At 44.1% G+C, this 20,701-nt stretch overlaps 1 protein-coding gene across 1 annotated transcript in view; it reads right to left on the bottom strand.

Annotated features, from left to right (window-relative positions):
* CLPB (caseinolytic mitochondrial matrix peptidase chaperone subunit B) overlaps window positions 1–20,701 on the bottom strand; it is a 136,332-nt gene that overhangs the window by 76,707 nt on the left and 38,924 nt on the right. Inside the window, exon 5 of the mRNA XM_050921381.1 lies at window positions 8,520–8,648. Coding sequence (XP_050777338.1) covers window positions 8,520–8,648 — 129 coding nt within the window. The remainder of the gene's footprint in view (window positions 1–8,519; window positions 8,649–20,701) is intronic.

The following is a 20,701-nucleotide window of genomic DNA, read 5'->3' as shown; positions in this document are numbered from 1 at the left end:
GTAGAATGTTTTTTCTTGTTACCCTGTATGTCTCTAGCTAGCTGTATCTCATTCTGTGCCTTGGCCTTTCTAATTTTATCCCTACATAGTTGTGTTATTTGTTTTTATTCATCCTTTGTAATTTGACCCAGTTCCCACTTTTTGTAGGACTCTTTTTTGATTTTTAGATAATTGAAGATCTCCTAGTTAAGACAGGATGGTCTGTTGCCATACTTCCTAGACTCTAAACAGACTGCACACTGACATATATTAGGGTACTTGGCCACAGGAAGCAGCAGGGGGCAAGTGTGTTTTTAAAGCTAGGAAGGAGGTAGTAAGTTTGTCAATGAGTTAAGCAGGTTTAGAGAGAATTTGATAGGAGCAGTTGATAGACACAGGGAGGAGATGGTCTGGGTCTGGCAGCTGGAAGTTTGTCACTCAGATGGGAATGGAGAGTGAGGGGGGTCAGCAGCTGGAAGGTGATCAGTTTGGGGGAGAGGGGACACTTGTTACTTTTAAACAAAGACATTAAATACAAACTCCCACCTTTTTTAGTGCACTGTTAGAGTGATGCACTTGGACCCACGAAAGCTGTAAACAATGCAGCCAAAATGCACATATTTATTAAATAAAAACATACATTTAGCAGCCTGAAGCGTAATCCAATCTACTACAGATGTCATATGTGCCACGCAGCTGAGTAACTTTGTTGTGGGAACTTTAGCTTCTAGATTTCTTGACTTCTGTGCATTTACATTCTCAGTCTTAACTTAGTGTGCGTGGGGTGGAGGGGGCCGGTTGGCATGTGTTTTGTTATTTTGCATTTAATGTGTTCAAGCACAGAAACAAAGGAATTAGAGACAGAGAAGACCTATCAGGTCCTAACTAATCCATCCCTTCAGGCCAGTGCGGGATCATCCCTGCAGTATAGTCTCCCCTGCTTTGTCCAGTTCTGTTTTAAATTACTATAAGCATATCACAGCCAGCAAAATACCTCACAATTAAAAGCCTGTGAAGAGAAAATAGTAGCTAAAAGAGCATGCTCTGCAGCATGGTGACCCCAAGCCGGCCCTCAGGGCAATGGCCTAGCACAGCTGCTATAATGGGCAGCAGAAAGGTCATGAAGGATGCCATAGAAGAGCATTCAGAAAAGGCCTTCCAGGAAGCTGGCTACTCACACAGAAGGTCACTTTAAATCTTGAAGGGCATATTCAAATTGGATCAAAACAGGGGATGGGTAATAAATAAATACACTGAATTTCTGCAGCACCTTTCAGCTAAGTAGCTCAAAGCCCTTTGCACACATGCTGATTAGGTAAGCCCCAGCACCCCGGCTAGGCAGGTATTATGATACACATTGCACAGCTGGGCAATTTGAAGCACAGAGAAGCGAAGTCACTCAGGAGTAAGAACCTGACTGATGTTGGTGGAGCTGTGCAGGTAGAAATCAAGACAGCATTTGATCCCGCAAGTCTCATTCGTTCTACGTCCTCATGCACAGGTTGAAGAACGGGCTGAGCGTTATATGTGCAGCCCTGTATCCCTGTGCCCGTTGCCTAGACGGCTACACTTTGATGATGGTTAAGACAACAAGGGACTGAAGAGAGGCCAGGCTGGGATGTGTGTTTCTGTTTTACAAGGGAAATGGATGGGGGGAAGGTCTTCTCTAGAACCCAGGATAAAAAGCAGGGGGGGGTGAAGGGGCGGAAACAGCACCTCAAGGACCCAGATTTTCTCATCACGTTGTTAAAAAGGGAGCACTTCCTCTGGGATTACAGTCAACAAAAACCTACCCTGCTCAACTGTCCTAGGAATTCAAATTAGCCATGTAAAACCTCAGCACTCTGACGTTAACTACAGCTCTCAATCTATCTAGGTACTTACCTGACTCTCATCACTGCAGTCTGAGGGCCCTCTCTAGCCTCCTTCAAAATCGCCTCCCAAAATTGATCTCTTCCAGCATACAGCCTCCTCCTATTAATTCCCCTATCTTTTAGCAGGTAGCTTTTAACTGAAGTCCTCACCACACATAAGCCTAATAACACGACTCCAAGGTACAGTCACAACTTGTGCCTGAATCTTGGGCTTGTATTTATTCTTTTGTCATAAACCCCCTGCTCCGTATTGGTCAAATGGCGTTTAAATTAAAGAAAAAAAATCAGAATACCAAAGAGTAAAAAATTAAACAAAATAACACGTATTTCCTATCATAGCCTCCATTACTAGCTTTCATTTACTGGGCTTGTCTGAAGAAGATTGTGATATTATTGGGTCAGGGACCCCATCTTCTTATGAATTTGCAAACCACACGTTCTACTGTGGCACTATATAAATAATCATGCAGGCAAAGATTTAGCGTTTACAGCAAGGAGTCTTGAAGCATAAACAAATGCGGCACTGGGGATAAGGCACCATGCTGGGAGTCAGAAGCTCTGAGTTCCGATTCCCAGCACTGCCACCAACTCATTGCATGCACTTGGGCAAGTCACTCAAGTTTTCCGCCACTCAGCTGCTCCATCTGTAAAAAAGGGGCTACTACCTACCTCAGGGGCAGGCTGTGAGGCTTGAGCAGGCTTGTAACTCACTTTGAAATGGAAAGTGCTAAAAAAGGGCAAAGTTTGTTATACTAAGGATGGCCTAAAAAACTCCATAAGGGTAAGACCTTTGAATATGGCCATAGTATAATAATACAGTATATCAAAATATAAATTTATTAAATCATCCCTAAAAGCCAGTGATCTATATATATGCTACTAGTTATAGGCCCGGCCTTCCTTCCTACCAATCAAACCCCTCCGAACTGATCCTGCATTGAGCGAGCTGAAAGGCTCTTGTGCGGCTCGGAGGCTCCCACCCTCTCCTTCAGATAAGCACCGTTTATGTCAGCTCGGATCAGGAGACTGTCAGATGTCACCAACAACTGCCCAAAAATACAACAGAGCAGTGACTTAGTCTCGCGGTCTGCTGGGCACGCACACACGCTGACCACAAGGGGATAAGGTCCCGGAAGGGTCAAGTGAGTCAGTGAATAGGCCACAAAAGGCCAAAGAGGTGGGGTGAGGGGGAGGTTGCCTGTAGCCAAGCACGTGGAAGCTCCCCATAAAAAGCCCTGAAGAAGGGGTAGTTGTTTAAGCACAGAGAAGGGAGAGAAGCCTTGGTGGTTAATGGCTCTGGCCCCGAGGGCAGGACGGCAAGTGGAGGAAGTGGAGGAGAGATTAAATGGACACTCAGTAAAATGGCAGGTGTAGGGAAGTATAAAGGAGGGAGTGAAGAGAGTCTGTTCCATGTCAGCAAACAGGAAACATCCCTCTCTCAGATGTCAAAGGCAGACCACATGGGGAAATTATCCTCACAATGGGCCTGAGGCAGGCACACTTTTAAAGGTGTTCGATCCCTACTTCTGAGACCCTCAGACTCACAGCTACGTATTCATCTCGGATAACACTAACAAGAATGTCCAAGCCGCTGCTTTGTTAATGCACAGAGGGGGAGGGGGAACGCGGAGTCAATGCAATGAAAACCTCATGTCCCACACTAATCATGAACCAATACAATGAGAAATCTAACTTCAAGGCACAAAAAGTGGAAGATCAAAGGAAAGAGTTTGGAGAGACTTTATAACAATATCAGTCTGGCAGAATTCTGCTTGCCAAGGGAGGCATAATTTTTATTTTAACTGGTGAGTAAAATACCATTAGTTTTTCTCATAATCATGATGGCAAAGGGAAGGTGAATGGATATAGTATCTGGACTGGTAAAGACAGGTAGATCTGAGATACACTGCAAATCTAGTCTGAGATCCTGCAAAGACATGTATGTGCTTTAGCTTTACACACTGGGAGTACTCTCACCGTGGGACTTCAGTGGGACTATAAATTTAGGCATGTGCTCACATCTTTGCAGGATCAGAGCCTTCTTTTGGAAACACATTCTTAGCACATCCTGACTTGAGTTTGTATTTGGAAAGATTCCAATAGGTCATATTAAAAAGGGCAGAATGTCAATCGGGCCTTTGAATTCCAGTGCTTTGGCAGCTTAAATTTAGATCTTTTATTCTGACTTAGTGTAATTACTTTAAGATATTGTGTAAAAAATCAAAAAGTGAAACAACTCCACTTTGTATTAAGGGATTTTCTCTACAATCAGAGTGAATCCTTCAGCGCTGAGCCAATCTGACACGAGCAGAAGTCTGTGATCAGACCTGAATTTGGAGGAGTTCATTCACAGAGATATCATCAGCTCCAAAACAAATGTCCAGCAGGAACAGATTTAGAACAAAACAGAAAACATTAAATCCTCTTTGGCCTGGAACCGGATTTGATAACAGCACTCATATAGTCCTATAACAGTGTCCAGATACATAGATAAGATGATACAGAGATATTTGAAAATATCAAGGCTGTCGGGGGGGAGAGGAGGGGCACAAGTGGGGCAATTTGCCCCAGGTCCTGCAGGGGCCCCCATGAGAATATAGTATTCTATAGTATTGCAACTTTTTTTTATGGAAGGGGCCCCTTAAATTGCTTTGCCCCAGGCCCCCTGAATCTTCTGGGCAGCCCTGGAAAATATATGACACAGTATGACCTAAATTCTCAAAGGCTGACTTCCCTTCTGCATACACACATACTTACAACTGGACAGCGTCCTGTGGCACCTTATAGACTAACAGACATATTGGAGCATGAGCTTTCATGGGTGAATACCCATTCTGTCGGATGCATGTCGGACTACATGCATCCGATGAAGTGGGTATTCACCCACGAAACCTCATGCTCCAATACGTCTGTTAGTCTACAAGGTGCCACAGGACTCTTTGCTGTTTTAACAGATCCAGACTAACACGGCACCCCCTCTGATACTTACAACTGCGCTTTGCAGGTACAAATATATCTGAGCTCATGCTGCAGAATTCTAACTCCTGCATGGGCATTCCAGCACTTTGCACATGTTGGGGGAGCTTTTCAAAGCATACATGGCAATTAGGCACCTAACTGAAATCTTGGCCTGACTCTGTCTCTCTGACATCTCCTCGTGGATGTCTAGTTGCCAACTCAAGCTCAACAAAACTAAAACAGAGCTCCTAATCTCCTCCCGCCCCAAGACCACCCGGTCACCTCCTGTCTCAATTACTGTGAACACCATCATCCTGCCGGTCACTCAGGCCTGTAACCTGGACACCATCTTCGACATGCACCTCTCTCTAGGTCCTCACCTCCAGGCTATGTCTAAATCTTGCAGATTCTTTCTGAAAAATTTCTCTAAAGCTACGTCTTTAGATGTGCACACTTACAGCAGCGTGCAGACTACAGGCTTTATAGATGTAGCTACATGTCACAGTGAAAGGTAGATTGTGTTCACACTGGTCACAGAGGTGTGCAGCTACATGCTGCAGTGAAAGGCTCTGGTAGCAGGAAGCAGCACGACACGACATTACTAAAAGTAGCAGTATAGACATAGGAAGCACCGCGTGGGTATGTGGAGAGCCTGAGGGATCAGGAGTGTAGAGCATTTTACTCACTTAAGCCGTGCCTCACTGTTTATATCTGTGACAGCTGAGTGTGCAGCGTCTGTACCATACACACCACCACAAGTGTACCGGTACCTTAAGATACAGCTTTTCCTGTCCATCCATCCAGCTAAAACTCTCATCCAGTCTCTAATCACCTTGTCTCAATTACTGCAACATCTTTATCTCTGGCCTGGATAAAAGCGATCTTGCCCTGCTTGTATCCATTCAGAAGGCTGCTACAAAGATCATTTTCCTAGTCTGTCACTTTGACCACATCACCTTCTCTTCCCTGGGCTCCCTATCCCTCCAATGGCTTTTCCTTCTTTAATGCATCAAACATAAATGGCTTATATTCACTTTCAAGGACCTTCACTGCCTAACTCCACCCCATCTATCACCTCTCATTCATTGCCCACTTGTTAAATGTTCAAACAAGCACCTTTGTGCTCTCTTCCATGTTATTTCACAAGCTTGGGAGGAGCTCCCCACAGACATCTGCAAAGCTATGTCCTTATCATCCTTCAAATCCCTTCCAAAACTCTTCTTTGCTGGGATACCTATAGAAAACTTGACAATGGCCAGGCTGCTGGCGTGCTGAGACCACTGCCCACCCTGCTGACCGATAGTGTCTCATCATTTGTCTGTCTGTCTCCATTTGTTGTCTCTTGTCTTATACTTAGACTGTGTTGAAACTATATACAAGGATCACTGTTGATTCTCCGTCACTGACAATTTTAAAATCAAGATAGGATTTCTTTCTAAAAGATCTGCTCTGGGAATTATTTTGGGGAAAATTCTCTGGCCTGTGCTATACAGGAGGCCAGTCTGGATCATCACAATGGTCCCTTCTGGCCTTGGAATCTCTGACTCTCAGAACTGCACACTCTTCGGAGCAGGAACTTTTAGTTTTGTATCTGTACAGTGCCTAGTACGACTGTGGCTCCTGGGTGCTACAGTAATACAAATAAATATAACAAAATAATCACTACTACTCCTCCCCCTTCTCCCATGTTATAATCCGTATCTCAAAATCCATTGGCCATACCTTTGAGAAGCCCCTTGCAAAGCTACATTAACTGTTTCTGTTTCCTTGTACTCTTTATGGTTCCCTGCAAGCACTGCAGCCTGTTCCACTGTACTTATGGAGACCTTTTGGGTTTTCCCAATCAGTAGTAATTCTCAGCATCCTCTGAGATGTCTGGTACCCTTGTTGTGGCATCACTTATCATGGCACCTGGAAGGCGGCACATACCCTTCCGTTTCCTTTATCTGGGCTACTGAGGTCTCAGCCCAGGCTCCTCATTTGGGAGATGCTAGATAGGCTTATTTGCATCAACTTTTCTTTTGGTGGCTTCCTGTCAGTGCTTCTCTCCCGCTCAACAGTCTGGCTCTGGATGAGTTGTGGGCTGAGTGAAATTCTAACTTACTTAAATCAATGAGAGCTACGCCATTCAGGAGGCCCAGGATCTCATCCTTAGTATTTTCCTTCTCTGCCTTGTCAATGGTAGAGTACATTACTCACTGGAATATCAGGGTTCTATCAGTCTTCTCCCAGCTACTCCTAGTGCTTTTAGCCTTCTCTGCTGCCACATTCCTCCATCTTTCTTAATTTTTCATCTGCACCCTATGTTTGTGCTGCACCTTGCACAATGCCCCCCTGGTAGACGCTACCTCAATAGAAAAGTTAAATAATTATAGAAATGTGTTGATTATGAATTATATGGGGGGAAAAGCCCAAATAAATATAATTAGGATGGAAAAGAGGAAAGATATAGAACTGGTGTCATGGTAGCGTCAGTCTATCCTACTAGATGGGAATTTTTAAAAGTAGTGGAAATAAATAAAGGTAAAGGTACTTTATTTTTTATTATTAAAATATTGCTCTATCACCATAGGTGTGGCTGGCACATGACCCAAAATATAATAAAGCATGCTTTGTGCTCCTAGTGCATGAGTTAAATACTGCACATTAGCAAGGAAGGATGGTCCTGTGCTTTCTCCACTGGACTGGGACTCAGCGATCAGGACACCATTCCTGGCGCTCAAAGAGACCGTCTATGTGACCTTGGCCCTCAGTTCTCCCTCTGCAAAAGGGCACAATGATATTTGCTCTGCCTGTCTTGTTTGCATAGACTGCAAGCTCTTCAGGGCAGAGACTGTAACTTAATATACATATTTACAGCACCCAGCACAGAGACCCACAACTCAGCTGAAGCCTCTAGGTCTGACTGTAGTACAAATAAGCCATGACAAGGCGGCAGGGGGGGATGAGGAGGAAGAGAGTTACCCAAAAAGGGAAGGGTGGGGACACATCAGAAGGAACAATCTTCCTCCTCTCTCATCTTTTATTAAGGAGTTGCTAGCCTTGAATTGTCTTGTAACCTACATTACATGGACAGGCATAGCCAAGGCATTGGCAACAGTTGAGCAAAGATTTGCTATGAAGAGCAAGCTGGAAAATAACGAGTTGTCAGGAGAGATTCACAGATTTCAAGGCCAGAAGGGATCATGAGATCATCTAATCTGACCTCCTGTATAACACAGGGCAGAGAATCTCTCCCATTCATCCCTGCATCGAGTCCAATAACTTGCGTATGGCTAAAATACTGTCTTTCAGAAAGGCATCCAGTCTCGACTTGAAGACATCAAGAGATGGACAATCCAGTCCTCTCCTTTCCTTGGTAGTTTGTTCCCATGGTTAATCACTCTCACTGTTAAACATTTGTGCCTTACTCTAATTTGAATTTGTCTGGGTTCAGCTTTCAGCCACTGGTTTTTGTTCTATCTTTTTGTGCCGATTTTCAGGAGAAAAGAGAGGACACATAACATATAGGAAGAGGGAGGCTATTCCAGGCATCGGAAGTGGTATGAAAGACAGGCCCGGAGACGCAAAAGGGAACATCAAGAAGAGTGGATAAATAAATCCAAAATAGCAGTAAATCCTAGTTCATACTGTAAATCAATAAGGAGCGAGGTCACAGTCCGCAGCTGTGATCCTGACCCAGGAACCTCTACAAGCCATGGACCTTACCTCCGTCTAGCAGCAATTTGACAGTCACGTAGTCGTCAGCGAGCACAGCGTAATGCAGAGCCGTGCATCCCTTGAAACTGGCTCGGTTGTTCAGGCGGTTGTTGAAATCATCCTCCCGGGTTACCAGAACTGCAGAAGGAGAAGAGTGAACATGTAGCTCAATAAAGTGCGGAAAAGTAAAGATCCAGTTGGGTTAAAAATGCAGCTGGATTTTCACAGGGTGAAACAATGCAAACTGTCAAAATATCCAGGAAGCAGTTTATGCCCCCAGGTATAATTCCCAAAGGATGAAAGGGGGAGGCCCCTGGTCACTCAGTCCTACCCCCCACACTAACCCTTCAGCAGAGGGACACTGGGAGGAAAGGGCTGCTGGAGGCAGGCTGCCCCACTCTCCATCCAACCAGGTTTACAAGGCAGCCATCACTCGGCATTTGGAGGTGAGGAAGGTGCTGGAGGCCTGCTTACCGTCTCTGGGAACAGTCCAGAGTCCCAGGGGAGGCTGCTGGTAGGCCGGTACCCCCACCCCAGTGGGCAGGAGCCAGGGTGGCTGAGTCTGAGGGTCTCACTCCATGCCCTCACAACTGTAACAAGGAGGAGGGCAAGTTTGCTGGAAGCCCGGGCCTCTTCTCTGCCAAGCAGAAGAGGTCTCAGAGGTGCTACTAGTGGTCAATTATCTTCCCCTTCGCTGGAAGCAGCAGGGACACCAGAGTGGAAGCAAGACCCTTTCTCCTCACAGACCCCTCCACTCTCCCAACCCCGCAACTTTAACTGCCTCTTTCATTTAACTGAAATTACTTTTAAATACAAGTGAGCAATATGGAGACTTTTGCTTTATGGTCCGTCTCTGTCTCCTATGGCAAATCAGGGCTAGGAAAGGGCACCCACGGACGAGCCTCAGCACAGCTACACCACCACCAGTTTTGTGTGCACCTGCATACTGGACACACACACTCCCAACAGTAACAGTACACTGCATTTATCATGCAGCTTTATTTGCCTACCTGCCCTCTGCCCACTAATTCAGCTCTGCTGGGGCTGCCTCGAATATCCCACACCTCTCAGAACCTTCGAACGGCTACCATAAAAAACCAAAAACAAACCAACTCACCAGAAATACCTTCTCCCCTCAAAGATAAATAACAATTATCCTGGCCTGAGGTCCAGGAAGCACAACATTCAGCTTAAGGTTTTATTTTACATATATATTCTCACTGTTTGCTTGTGCTCCCTTGTTCTCTGTATCCACCACTTATCCCTTGTCATACACTTGGACTGTAAACTCTTTGAGGCAGGAACTGTCCATTTGTTCTGGGTTTGTACAGATCCTAGCACAGTGAGGTCCAGGGCCATGAGTGGGGCTCCTAGTGCTACCACAACAGAAAAAATACCATTTCATGACCCCTTAAGGATGCCTGGAATTCCTTTTTCCAATAGTGTAATATAAAGCAAGGAAGCAAAGCTAGCAGAAGTCAGCCTCTGCCTGCTTGCAAGCTCTCAGAACCTGGCAAGAACAGGGCTGGTATTGCAAGCAGGCAGAGCCTGACTTCTGCTAGCTTTGCTTTATATCAGCAAAGTTTGACCACTACTTTGGTTAAGGCCTCAGGCCTCACACCAGGCTGCTGATACAAGGCCATATGTTTCAGGTTCTCTTCCCACTATAGTGGCACAGGTACAGCACCGCAGGTGTCTCACCGTGGCATAGACATACTCTGAGAGTGGTCATGGTTGACAGAAACAACCTGCATCGTCCGAGTCACAGACAACGGATGACACCAGGAACTGCATAAGAAGCCACCTCAGAGGCCAGACACCCCACTGAAGAAACTCTTCTAAGACCAAAACGAGGCCATGTGAACAGAAAGCCAGAAGATTTAGAGATAGCATTGACTGACCAACGTCCAATAACACACAGCGCAATCCTCTCATCTGTTAGGGGATTCAGGCTTCCCTCACCCTAGACAACACCATTTGCTGTTCTCTTGACTGGCTGTTTTACTCAGTGGTTGTTGGTTTTGGTTGATATTGTGTTTTACTTACCTTTGATTTTCAAAGAAAGGGATGCTGTAATACCAGCCACTGGAGTCACTGAACCCTGCCATGTGACATGTGACCTCTGCCACTTACCTTTTATAACCCTGACCCATGTCATATGACTGAGGCCAGAAAATAAAGATCAGTCACTCTTTTGTTATACTCTCCTCTCCCCCGGGCAATCAATCTTCAGAAGTGTGGATCCAGCAGCCTCTCTCTTGGCTTGCCCTAACCTAGCTGGAGTTATTTGGAAGCACAGAGCCCGCCGGGGGTGGGGGAAGGTACATCCCTACCATAAGGCATAAGTGACAGGAAGGGCCCTGCACATGCTGTCGCTGAATGAACGTCTCCGACATGGCAGGCCACTTTTCGCTCTTGGATGTGCGTGCTTAACTCTTATTGACTTCAGCGGGAGTACGTGTGCATAGCCAATGGCAGAACAGGCCCTTTGACTGTAAGCTCCTGCAGGCAAGGACTTTACAGTGAGGATCTTGTACAGCTCCGAGCACAGAACAATTGGTGACAGTAATAACAGACACAGAACTTGGACCATCCGCAATGCAATGTGCCTACATTACCTTCCCATAACTACTGCTTGATTCCACCACCTAAAAGTTGCAATAAAACCTAAATACAATACTGTAACTAATAGCCAAGCCCATTCCAGCCAGGCACCTCTGCTACTAAAACCCAGCACCTGCAAAGAGAGCAATTAACGTGACGCTTCCTTCCTTCTGCAGGCATTTTCTATAAGCATACATGGGGTGTATGTATATTTATTTATTTTTCTTCATTTCCTATCCAGGGAGGGGCAAGATAATGAACTGCGTGCGTCAGGGAAGATGAATCTGAGATACTAGGGAGCAGTGCAGTAAAAAGATTAAAGTGTTATTATTGTTGGGTTTTTTCCCCCATGGTCCGTTGTGACAGCTCGGCCGTCATCTGTAAAAAATGTCTCAGCAAGAGATAATCATCGGAAACTCAATAAAGCGTCAGGGGAAGCCTCGTCTGCCATCAATCACTGGGTGCCTGGAAATTTTCAGGCCTCTGTCTCCCTTCCTGCCATCCATATAAATGTCTGCAATATATTTTGTGCAGTGCGTGTGGCGTGTATCCCTCTGATTTGGAAGTTTTTATGAAAAAATATTTATACATGAAATATGCAAATCGGTTTTAAAAAGAGGCAGTTTCGCTTTCTCCCTCTCTCTTTCTCTTTTTAAAAATGCAACTGAATTTATTCTTTTTAATAAAACATGTCAACCAAAGAATTAATGCAACTTCTAACTGAGTGGACTTATTTCTCCCCATTCCCCCAAAATAAAATATATTAGTTTAGAGAACTGTATGCAGACAAAAACAATTAACTTTATTGGTTGATATACTTTGTCTTAAATAAAGTCTAAGCACATGCATTATGTATTGGCACTCCATTGTTCATTTTTTTAATGTTGTTTCATGCATTTTGCATTTGCCGCTACAGCAGCCTGATGCGTGTTCGCAGCTCCCATCAACGAGAGGGTCGGTAGAACTAATACGTTACAATGAGGGATGAGAGCAAGGAGCATTTAAAAAAAAAATAACGCCCTGTCAAAATTGCTCTAGAGTTGATCCATCTTCTGAACGTGTATTTTATCAAAGGCAAAGGTTGAAAGATTACACCTTCATTTGACTTTATCTCACTTTAAGCTCCCAGCAATGAGGCCAAAATGCTGTGCTAAACCAATGGACAATCTCACCACACAGTTCTGTTTTTTCTATCAGACTAATTAGCAGTATTTTATTCTGCAAATAATGCAGGAGAAGCACTATTTGCCTTTGATAATGTAATCGGGTTTCCTAAATTTGCTCCACACAATAAGCAGGAAATGTTTATTTTCTGAGCCAAAGGTCAAAGCGTAGGAGCTATAGTTAATTTAGTTACAAGTGTCAGGAAAGGCTGGAGTTCTGGTAGCTGCATGAGTTATGGTGAGGTGATATGGAATGGGACCAGAAAGATACTGCTTAGATTTGTCTTCCTCAGGGAAACCATGCAGAATGTTTGGCATCTTGGACTCATTGGCTGTCACAAGCTAAGGTTTTCTCACTACTTAGATGGATGAGACACCTCTAAAGAGAGTCAAATGGCACAGGAAGTGGTGCTGGTGACTCAGTAGGCGATGCCCTTTTACCTGGGTCAGACTAAACCAATATCCCAATTTTGGGAGCACTGCTGTGCTGGAGCCTGTTTCAGATCAGATGTGAAACTGAGATACTGACCATGAAAGATGATAAAAGATCCAACTGCATTCAGAGCACGGAGGTTAGCGCCAATACCTTGCCAAAGGTCAAAAAGGTGCAATCAGTCTGTCCACAGAACATTCCCCTGCAGTTTCAATTAGAGCAGTTATTCAGGGTTTTACATCCACTTCTAAAAACTTGCGGAGTGTTGCTGGTGCAAGAGCAGTCTTACTTCACCCCAGAGGTGGCTGCATTTGAGTGGATGATGTAAACCGTCTAACTATAATTTTGCATAGTGCTTTGGCGTCCCTCCAGATAAAAGTGGCTTTATAAATGTTAGTCAGCAGGGCGGCAGCATCCCCACGTCACCTCCAGGATACTGAAGGATGTCGGCTCACGATCGTTTCTCTAATCTTGACATACACACAAACCCTCCCCCCTTCAAGTAGACTGCATTTAACTGAACATGAAGCAGTTTCCAGAAGTGAGGTGACATTTCCGTTTTGATCCCAGTAAACAAGATTTTAGGATGTTAGAATCACAAGCAGGTCTCCACTGCACCACATTTTTGTTTGTGGCTGGTAATGGGCAATCCAACTACCAGGCACAAAGGGACACAAACATAATAGTTTATCTTACAAAATGATACACTTATATTCATTTACCCATTCAAAAAGGCAGTAGATTTTTAAAAACTTATTAGCTCCTTTTGCCTGCTATATAGAATTACAAATACTATATATTACACACAAAAAACTAAATTAACAGAACATTACTGAAGTTGCAAAACTCAAGTACACTTTGCAAGGAGGTTTCATGGATATTTGCTGACAACAGAAGAATGGTGACACTCAGGGTTTCTAGTTTCCATTCCAGTCTCAGGAGGGGAGTGTGTTCTAGTGGGCACAGACTCTTCTGTTCATTCTCCACCATGCTTGACTCCTACCCTGTCCCCTCCTTCACCCTGGCCCTGTCCTGTCTCTTCCCCACGCAATGACTTCTTTGTTTCAGTCTTCACCGAGAAGTTTAACATAGTGAATGCTAATGGGAAGAGGGTAGGTTTGGAAGATAAAATAAAAAAAAGAACAAGTTAAAAATCACTTAGAAAAGTTAGATGCCTGCAAGTCACCAGGGCCTGATGAAATGCATCCTAGAATACTCAAGGAGCTAATAGAGGAGGTATCTGAGCCTCTAGCTATTATCTTTGGGAAATCATGGGAGACAGGAGAGATTCCAGAAGACTGGAAATGGGCAAATATAGTGCCAGTCTATAGAAAGGGAAATAAAAACAACCCAGGTAACTACAGACCAGTTAGTTTAACTTCTATGCCAGGGAAGATAATAGAGCAAGTAATTAAGGAAATCATCTGCAAACACTCGAAGGTGGTAAGGTGGTAGGGAATAGCCAGCATGGATTTGTAAAAGACAAATCATGTCAAATCAGTCTGATAGCTTTCTTTGATAGGATAACAAGTCTTGTAGATAAGGGAGAAGCAGTGGTATACCTAGACTTTAGTAAGGTATTTGATACAGTCTCGCATGATATTCTTATCGATAAACTACGCAAATACAACTTAGATGGGGCTACTATAAGGTGGGTGCATAACAGGCTGGTTAACCATACTCAGAGAGCAGTTATTAATGGTCCCCAATCCTGCTGGAAAGGTATAACAAGTGGGGTTCTGCAGGGGTCTGTTTTGGGACCGGCTCTGTTTAATATCTTCATCAACAACTTAGATATTGGCATAGAAAGTACTCTTATTAAGTTTGCAGATGATACCAAACTGGGAGGGATTGCAACTGCTTTGGAGGATATGGTCATAATTCAAAATGACTGGATAAATTGGAGAAATGGTCTGAGGTAAACAGGACGAAGTTTAATAAAGACAAGTGCAAAGTGCTCCACTTAGGAAGGAACAATCAGTTTCACACATACAGAATGGGAAGAGACTGTCTAGGAAGGAGTATGGCAGAAAGGGATCTAGGGGTTATAGTGGACCACAAGCTAAATATGAGTCAACAATGTGATGCTGTTGCAAAAAAAGCAAACAGGATTCTGGGATGCATTAACAGGTGTGTTGTAAACAAGACACGAGAAGTCATTCTTCCGCTCTATTCTGCACTGGTTAGGCCTCAACTGGAGTATTGTGTCCAGTTCTGGGCACTGCATTTCAAGAAAGATGTGGAGAAATTGGAGAAGGTCCAGAGAAGAGCAACAAGAATGATTAAAGGTCTTGAGAATATGACCCATGAAGGAAGGCTGAAAGAATTGAGTTTGTTTAGTTTGGAAAAGAGAAGACTGAGAGGGGACGTGATAGCAGTTTTCAGGTATCTAAAAGGGTGTCATCAGGAGGAGGGAGAAAACTTGTTCACCTTAGCCTCTAAGGACAGAACAAGAAGCAATGGGCTTAAACTGCAGCAAGGGAGGTTTAGGTTGGACATTAGGAAAAAGTTCCTAACTGTCAGGGTGGTTAAACACTGGAATAAATTGCCTAGGGAGGTTGTGGAATCTCCATCTCTGGAGATATTTAAGAGTAGGTTAGATAAATGTCTATCAGGCATGGTCTAGACAGTATTTGGTCCTGCCATGAGGGCAGGGGACTGGACTCGATGACCTCTCAAGGTCCCTTCCAGCCCTAGAGTCTGTGACTCACTCTTCGTTTCTTGTCCCAGTCCTATTCTCCTTAAGTACCCAGCCCCAATCTCCACTTCTCAAGCTCCTCCTCCTCACCCAACCAGTCCTTGTCTCCTCCTCCAGGTTCACTGTCCAGTCCCAATCTTCTTCCCGCACCCGAGGGCCTGGCTCCTTTCCCAGTTAATATCAGTTTCTTCCCTCCTTTTTTTTTTTTTTTTTTTAAAGTTTGCAGGAGCTGGTAGGGAGTAGTGTGCTGTGAGAGAAGCAGAGCCCTGATTAGGGGACAGGACTTCCATGATTAGGGGGGCCTATAAAGACAGCCAGGCAACCAGTCAGCGACATAGGAGCCAGCAAACAGAGCTGGAAACAGGGGAGTCTGCGAGGGAGTTTCGGGGAAGGGAGTGTGTGGTGTTCTGATTTTGTTTTTTGTGTGTGTTTGTGTTTCCTGCTGTTCTCCGGGACAGGAGCTTAGGAGGGAATCTATGACAGCTACTGAGGCAGCAGTGGCAGGGACCCAAGGAATGGAAGAGGCAAAGAAGATGATTGGATGTGAAAACAGTGGCAATGTACGTGACCCTGGAGCGAGTACCTGAAAAGAGCTTCTTTTGTATGAAGTGCCACCAGACAGAGCTGATGGAGGAGAAGATCTGAGGTCTGGAGATGCAGATAGAAACTGTGGTTGAGTTTTGAAAGGGATTCAAGCAGATGATGGAGGAAGGAAGGCGGGAGGAGGCTGAAGGGAAACCTCAAGACTCGCAGATGCAAGCTGGACTGAAGAACTCTGAGGGGAGACGATGGGTGAGGAAAGTGGCCAGTGGAAGCATGTGACTATGAGAACCAGGCAGAGGAAATGACCAGATAGTGAAGGAGAAACAGAGCTCAGGAACAGGTTTGCTGAGCTGGAAAATGAAGAAAGGGCACAGCAGCAGTAACAGAAAATGGGAGAACACGGGAGAAGAGAAGAGCAACACGTCCTACAAGACGGGAAGAGTCAATGGAGACAGCCAGAGTTCTGAGCCCCAGGAGGATACAGGATGACTCACAGAAGATGGCAAGTGAGAACAAAAGACAGGAGGACTTGCAACCAGAAAGTACAGAAGGAGGGAAGGCTGGAAAATCGCACCAACACCAGGAAGAGACACTGTACGTGACTAGGGACTCCCTACTAAGAAAACGACACAGGCCTGTCACCAGAGCTGATCCAGAGAACAGAAGGGTGTGCTGTCTGCCAGGAGCCAAGATATGGGATGTGGACCTGAGGCTTAAGAGGATTATAGTGGCAGCTATAAAGAATCCACTGATTACCCTTCACATGGGAGCAAATGATACAGCTAAATTCTTGCTGGAACACATTAGGGCAGACTATGCCAGGCTGGGGAAGACTCTTAAAGAAATGGAAGCTCAGATGAAGTTCCGTGGGATTCTGCCTGCCCCTAGAGGAGGAGAGCAAAGGCGAGACACGATTATGATGAGCAACAGATGGCTCAGGCCGTGGTGCTATAAGGCAGACTCTGGGATGTTCGACCATCGTGAGGCAGTCATGGACAGAGGACAGTTCTCATGGGATGGACTCCGTCTGAATGGGAAGGGAAAGACTTCTGGGGCTGGCATAACTGATTAAAAGAACTTTAAACTAGGAATTCAGGGGAGATGGTTGGGAGATGCTCATGTAATCTCCACGCCTGATTCTAACACTGAGTGGTAGGAAAATCAAGTAAGAGGGGTTTACAGTAATAAAGGAACAACAGAGGTCGGAGAATGGACATCAAGAGGAAAGATAGCGTCACTAGTATTGGAACTAACAGTCAGGTAGGTGATACTGGCAGTAGAATGACTATACCTAATCGGGTGAGGAATCTAGCTGAAGCTGAGCAAAAACCACTGAGATGCCTGGACACCAATTCAAGAAGCCTTAGTATCAAAATAGAGGAACTAGTACTATTGATGCAGGAAGTGAAACCAGATAATATAGGAACAACAGAAACATGGTGGAATAGTAATGATGTCTGTAGCACAGCTATTGAAGGGTAGGTGCTGTTCAGGAAAGACAGAAATAAAGGTAAAGGTGGTGGAATAGAATTGCATATTAATAAGGAGGTACACTGTAAAGAAATTAGAAGTGATGGGATGGATAAAACAGAACCTGTTTGGGTCAAAATCACTTTGGGGAAGAAAGGTAACAAAGGCTTCCTTGGGATAGTGCTTGGGATCTGCTAGAGACCCCTGTGATCCAATTTGGATATGGACAGAGATCTCTCTAATATTTTTAATGAAATAAATGCTACTGGGAATTGTGTGATTATGGGAGACTTTAATTTCCCAGACACAATTGGGGGACAAGCGTTATGAAGAAGGGTAGGGCCCGGATATTACTGGATTTGACAGCTGACAGATTTCTTCACCAAATAGTCTCTGAACCTACAAGAGGTGATGCCATTTTAGGTTTAGTGTTGGTAAGTAGCAAGGACCTCATAGAACTGGCTGTTGAGGACAGCTAATTCAGCTAATTGCAACTAGGGTCCTTGATTGCAAAACGGCAAACCTAACAAAATTAAGGGAATTAGTTAGGGAAGTAGACTGGACTGAAGAACCCAAGTCAAGGCTCTGAATGTGGAGGAGGCTTGGAATTACCTTAAGTCAAAGTTGCAGAACCTATCTCGAGCCTGCATCCCAAGCAAGGGGAAACATTCACAGGGGAGAGTTGCAGATCAAATTGGATGAGCAAGCTTCTCAAACAGGTGATTAAGAGAGAGCCCAAAGCTTACAAGGAATGGAAGATGGGAAGAATCAGCAAGGAAAGCTACCCCTTGGAGGTCAGAGCGTGTAGGGAAAAAGTGAGAAAGCCAAGCAGGTTAGACCTTGCAAAGGAAATTAAAACCAATAGTAAAAGGTTCTTTAGCGATATAAATAAAAATGAAACAAGGAAAGAAGAAAGGGGACTGCTAAGCACTGAGAATGGAACGGAGATTAAAGATCTAGGCATGGCCCAACACCTAAACGAATACTTTGCCTCAGTTTTTAATAAGGGTAACAATGAGTTTAGGTGTAGTGACAGGGTGACTAATGGAAATGAGCTTACAGAAGTACCAATAACCACATCTGAGATGGAGTCAAACTCAAACAGCTTAATGGGATTCACTCAGGGAGGGAGAAGATAATCTGCATCCAAGAATATTAAAGGAACTGGCACATCACATTGCAAGACCAATACCAAGGATTTTTAACGAATCCATAAACTCAGGGGGCATACCTTACAATTGGAGAATTGCTAACACAGTACCTATTTTTAAGAAAGGGGAAAAAAAGGGTCCAGGAAACTACAGGCCTGTTAGTTTGACCTCGATTATATGCAAGGTCCCTTGGAACAAATTTTGAACATAAGAACATAAGTTTTGTGCCCTGTCTCTCTAATGATAATGAACATAAGAACGGCCGTACAGGGTCAGACTAAAGGTCCATCCAGCCCAGTATCCTGTCTACCAACGGTGACCAATGCCAGGTGTCCCAGAGGGAGTGAACCTAACAGGTAATAACCAAGTGATCTCTCTCCTGCCATCCATCTCCACTCTCTGACAAACAGAGGCTAGGGACACCATTCCTTACCCATCCTGGCTAATAGCCATTAATGGACTTAGCTTCCATGAATTTATCCAGTTCTCTTTTAAACCCTGTTATAGTCCCAGCCTTCACAACCTCCTCAGGCAAAGAGTTCCACAGGTTGACTGTGCGCTGTATGAAGAAGAACTTCTTTTTATTTGTTTTAAACCTGCTGTCCATTAATTTCATCTGGTGGCCGCTAGTTCTTATATTATGGAAACAAGTAAATAACTTTTCCTTATTCACTTTCTCCACACCACTCATGATTTTATATACCTCTATCATATCCCTCCTTAGTCTCCTCTTTTCCAAGCTGAAAAGACCTCGCCTCTTTACTCTCTCCTCATATGGGACCTGTTCCAAACCCTAATCATTTTAGTTGCCCTTCTGTGAACCTTTTCTAATGCCGGTATATCTTTTCTGAGATGAGACCACATCTCTACACAGTATTCAAGATGTGGGTGTACCATGGATTTATATAATGACAATAAGATATTCTCCATCTTATTCTCTATCCCTTTTTTAATGATTCCTAACATCCTGTTTGCTTTTTTGACAGCCGCTGCACACTGCGTGGACATCTTCAGAGAACTATCCATCATGACTCCAAGATCTCTTTCCTGATTAGCTGTAGCTAAATTAAGCCCCCATCATATTGTATGTATAGTTGGGGTCATTTTTTCCAATGTGCATTACCTTATATTTAACCACATTAAATTTCATTTGCCATTCTATTGCCCAATCACTTAGTTTTGTGAGATCTTTTTGAAGTTTGTCACAGTCTGCTTTGGTCTTAACTATCTTGAGCAGTTTAGTATCATCTGAAAACTTTGCCACCTCACTGTTTACCCCTTTCTCCAGATCATTTATGAATAAGTTGAATAGGATTGGTCCCAGGACTGACCCTTGGGGAACAACACTAGTTACCCCTCTGCATTCTGAAAATTTTCCATTTATTCCTACCTTTGTTCCCTGTCTTTTAACCAGTTCTCAATCCATGTAAGGATCTTCCCTCTTATCCCATGACAACTTAATTACGTAAGAGCCTTTAGTGAGGGACCTGGTCACAGGCTTTCTGGAAATCTAAGTACACTATGTCCACGGGATCCCCCTTGTCCACGTTTGTTGACCCCTTTAAGAACTCTAATAGATTAGTAAGACATGATTTCCCTTTACAGAAACCATGTTGACTTTTGTCCAACAATTTATGTTCTTCTATGTATCTGATAATTTTATTCTTCGCTATTGTTTCAACTAATTTGTCCGGTACTGATGTTAGACTTACCAGTCTGTAATTGTCAGGATCACCTCTAGAGCCCTTTTTAAATATTGGCGTTACATTAGCTAACTTCCAGTCATTGGGTACAGAAGCCAATTTAAAGGAGAGGTTACAAACCATAGTTAATATTCTGCAATTTCACATTTGAGTTCTTTCTGAACTCTTGGGTGAATGCCATCTGGTCCTGGTGACTTGTTACTATTAAACGTATCAATTAATTCAAAAACCTCCTCTAGTGACACTTCAATCTGTGACAATTCCTCAGATTTGTCACCTACAAAAGATGGCTCAGGTTTGGGAACCTCCCTAACATACTCAGCCATGAAGACTGAAACAAATAATTCCTTGAGTTTCTCCGCAATGACTTTATCGTCTTTAAGTGCTCTTTTTGTATCTCGATCATCTAGGGACCCCACTGGTTGT

The sequence above is a fragment of the Gopherus flavomarginatus genome, chromosome 1 (assembly GCF_025201925.1).
Source record: "Gopherus flavomarginatus isolate rGopFla2 chromosome 1, rGopFla2.mat.asm, whole genome shotgun sequence".
Taxonomy (NCBI): domain Eukaryota; kingdom Metazoa; phylum Chordata; order Testudines; family Testudinidae; genus Gopherus; species Gopherus flavomarginatus.
This window is presented reverse-complemented; position numbering and strand designations above follow the sequence as displayed.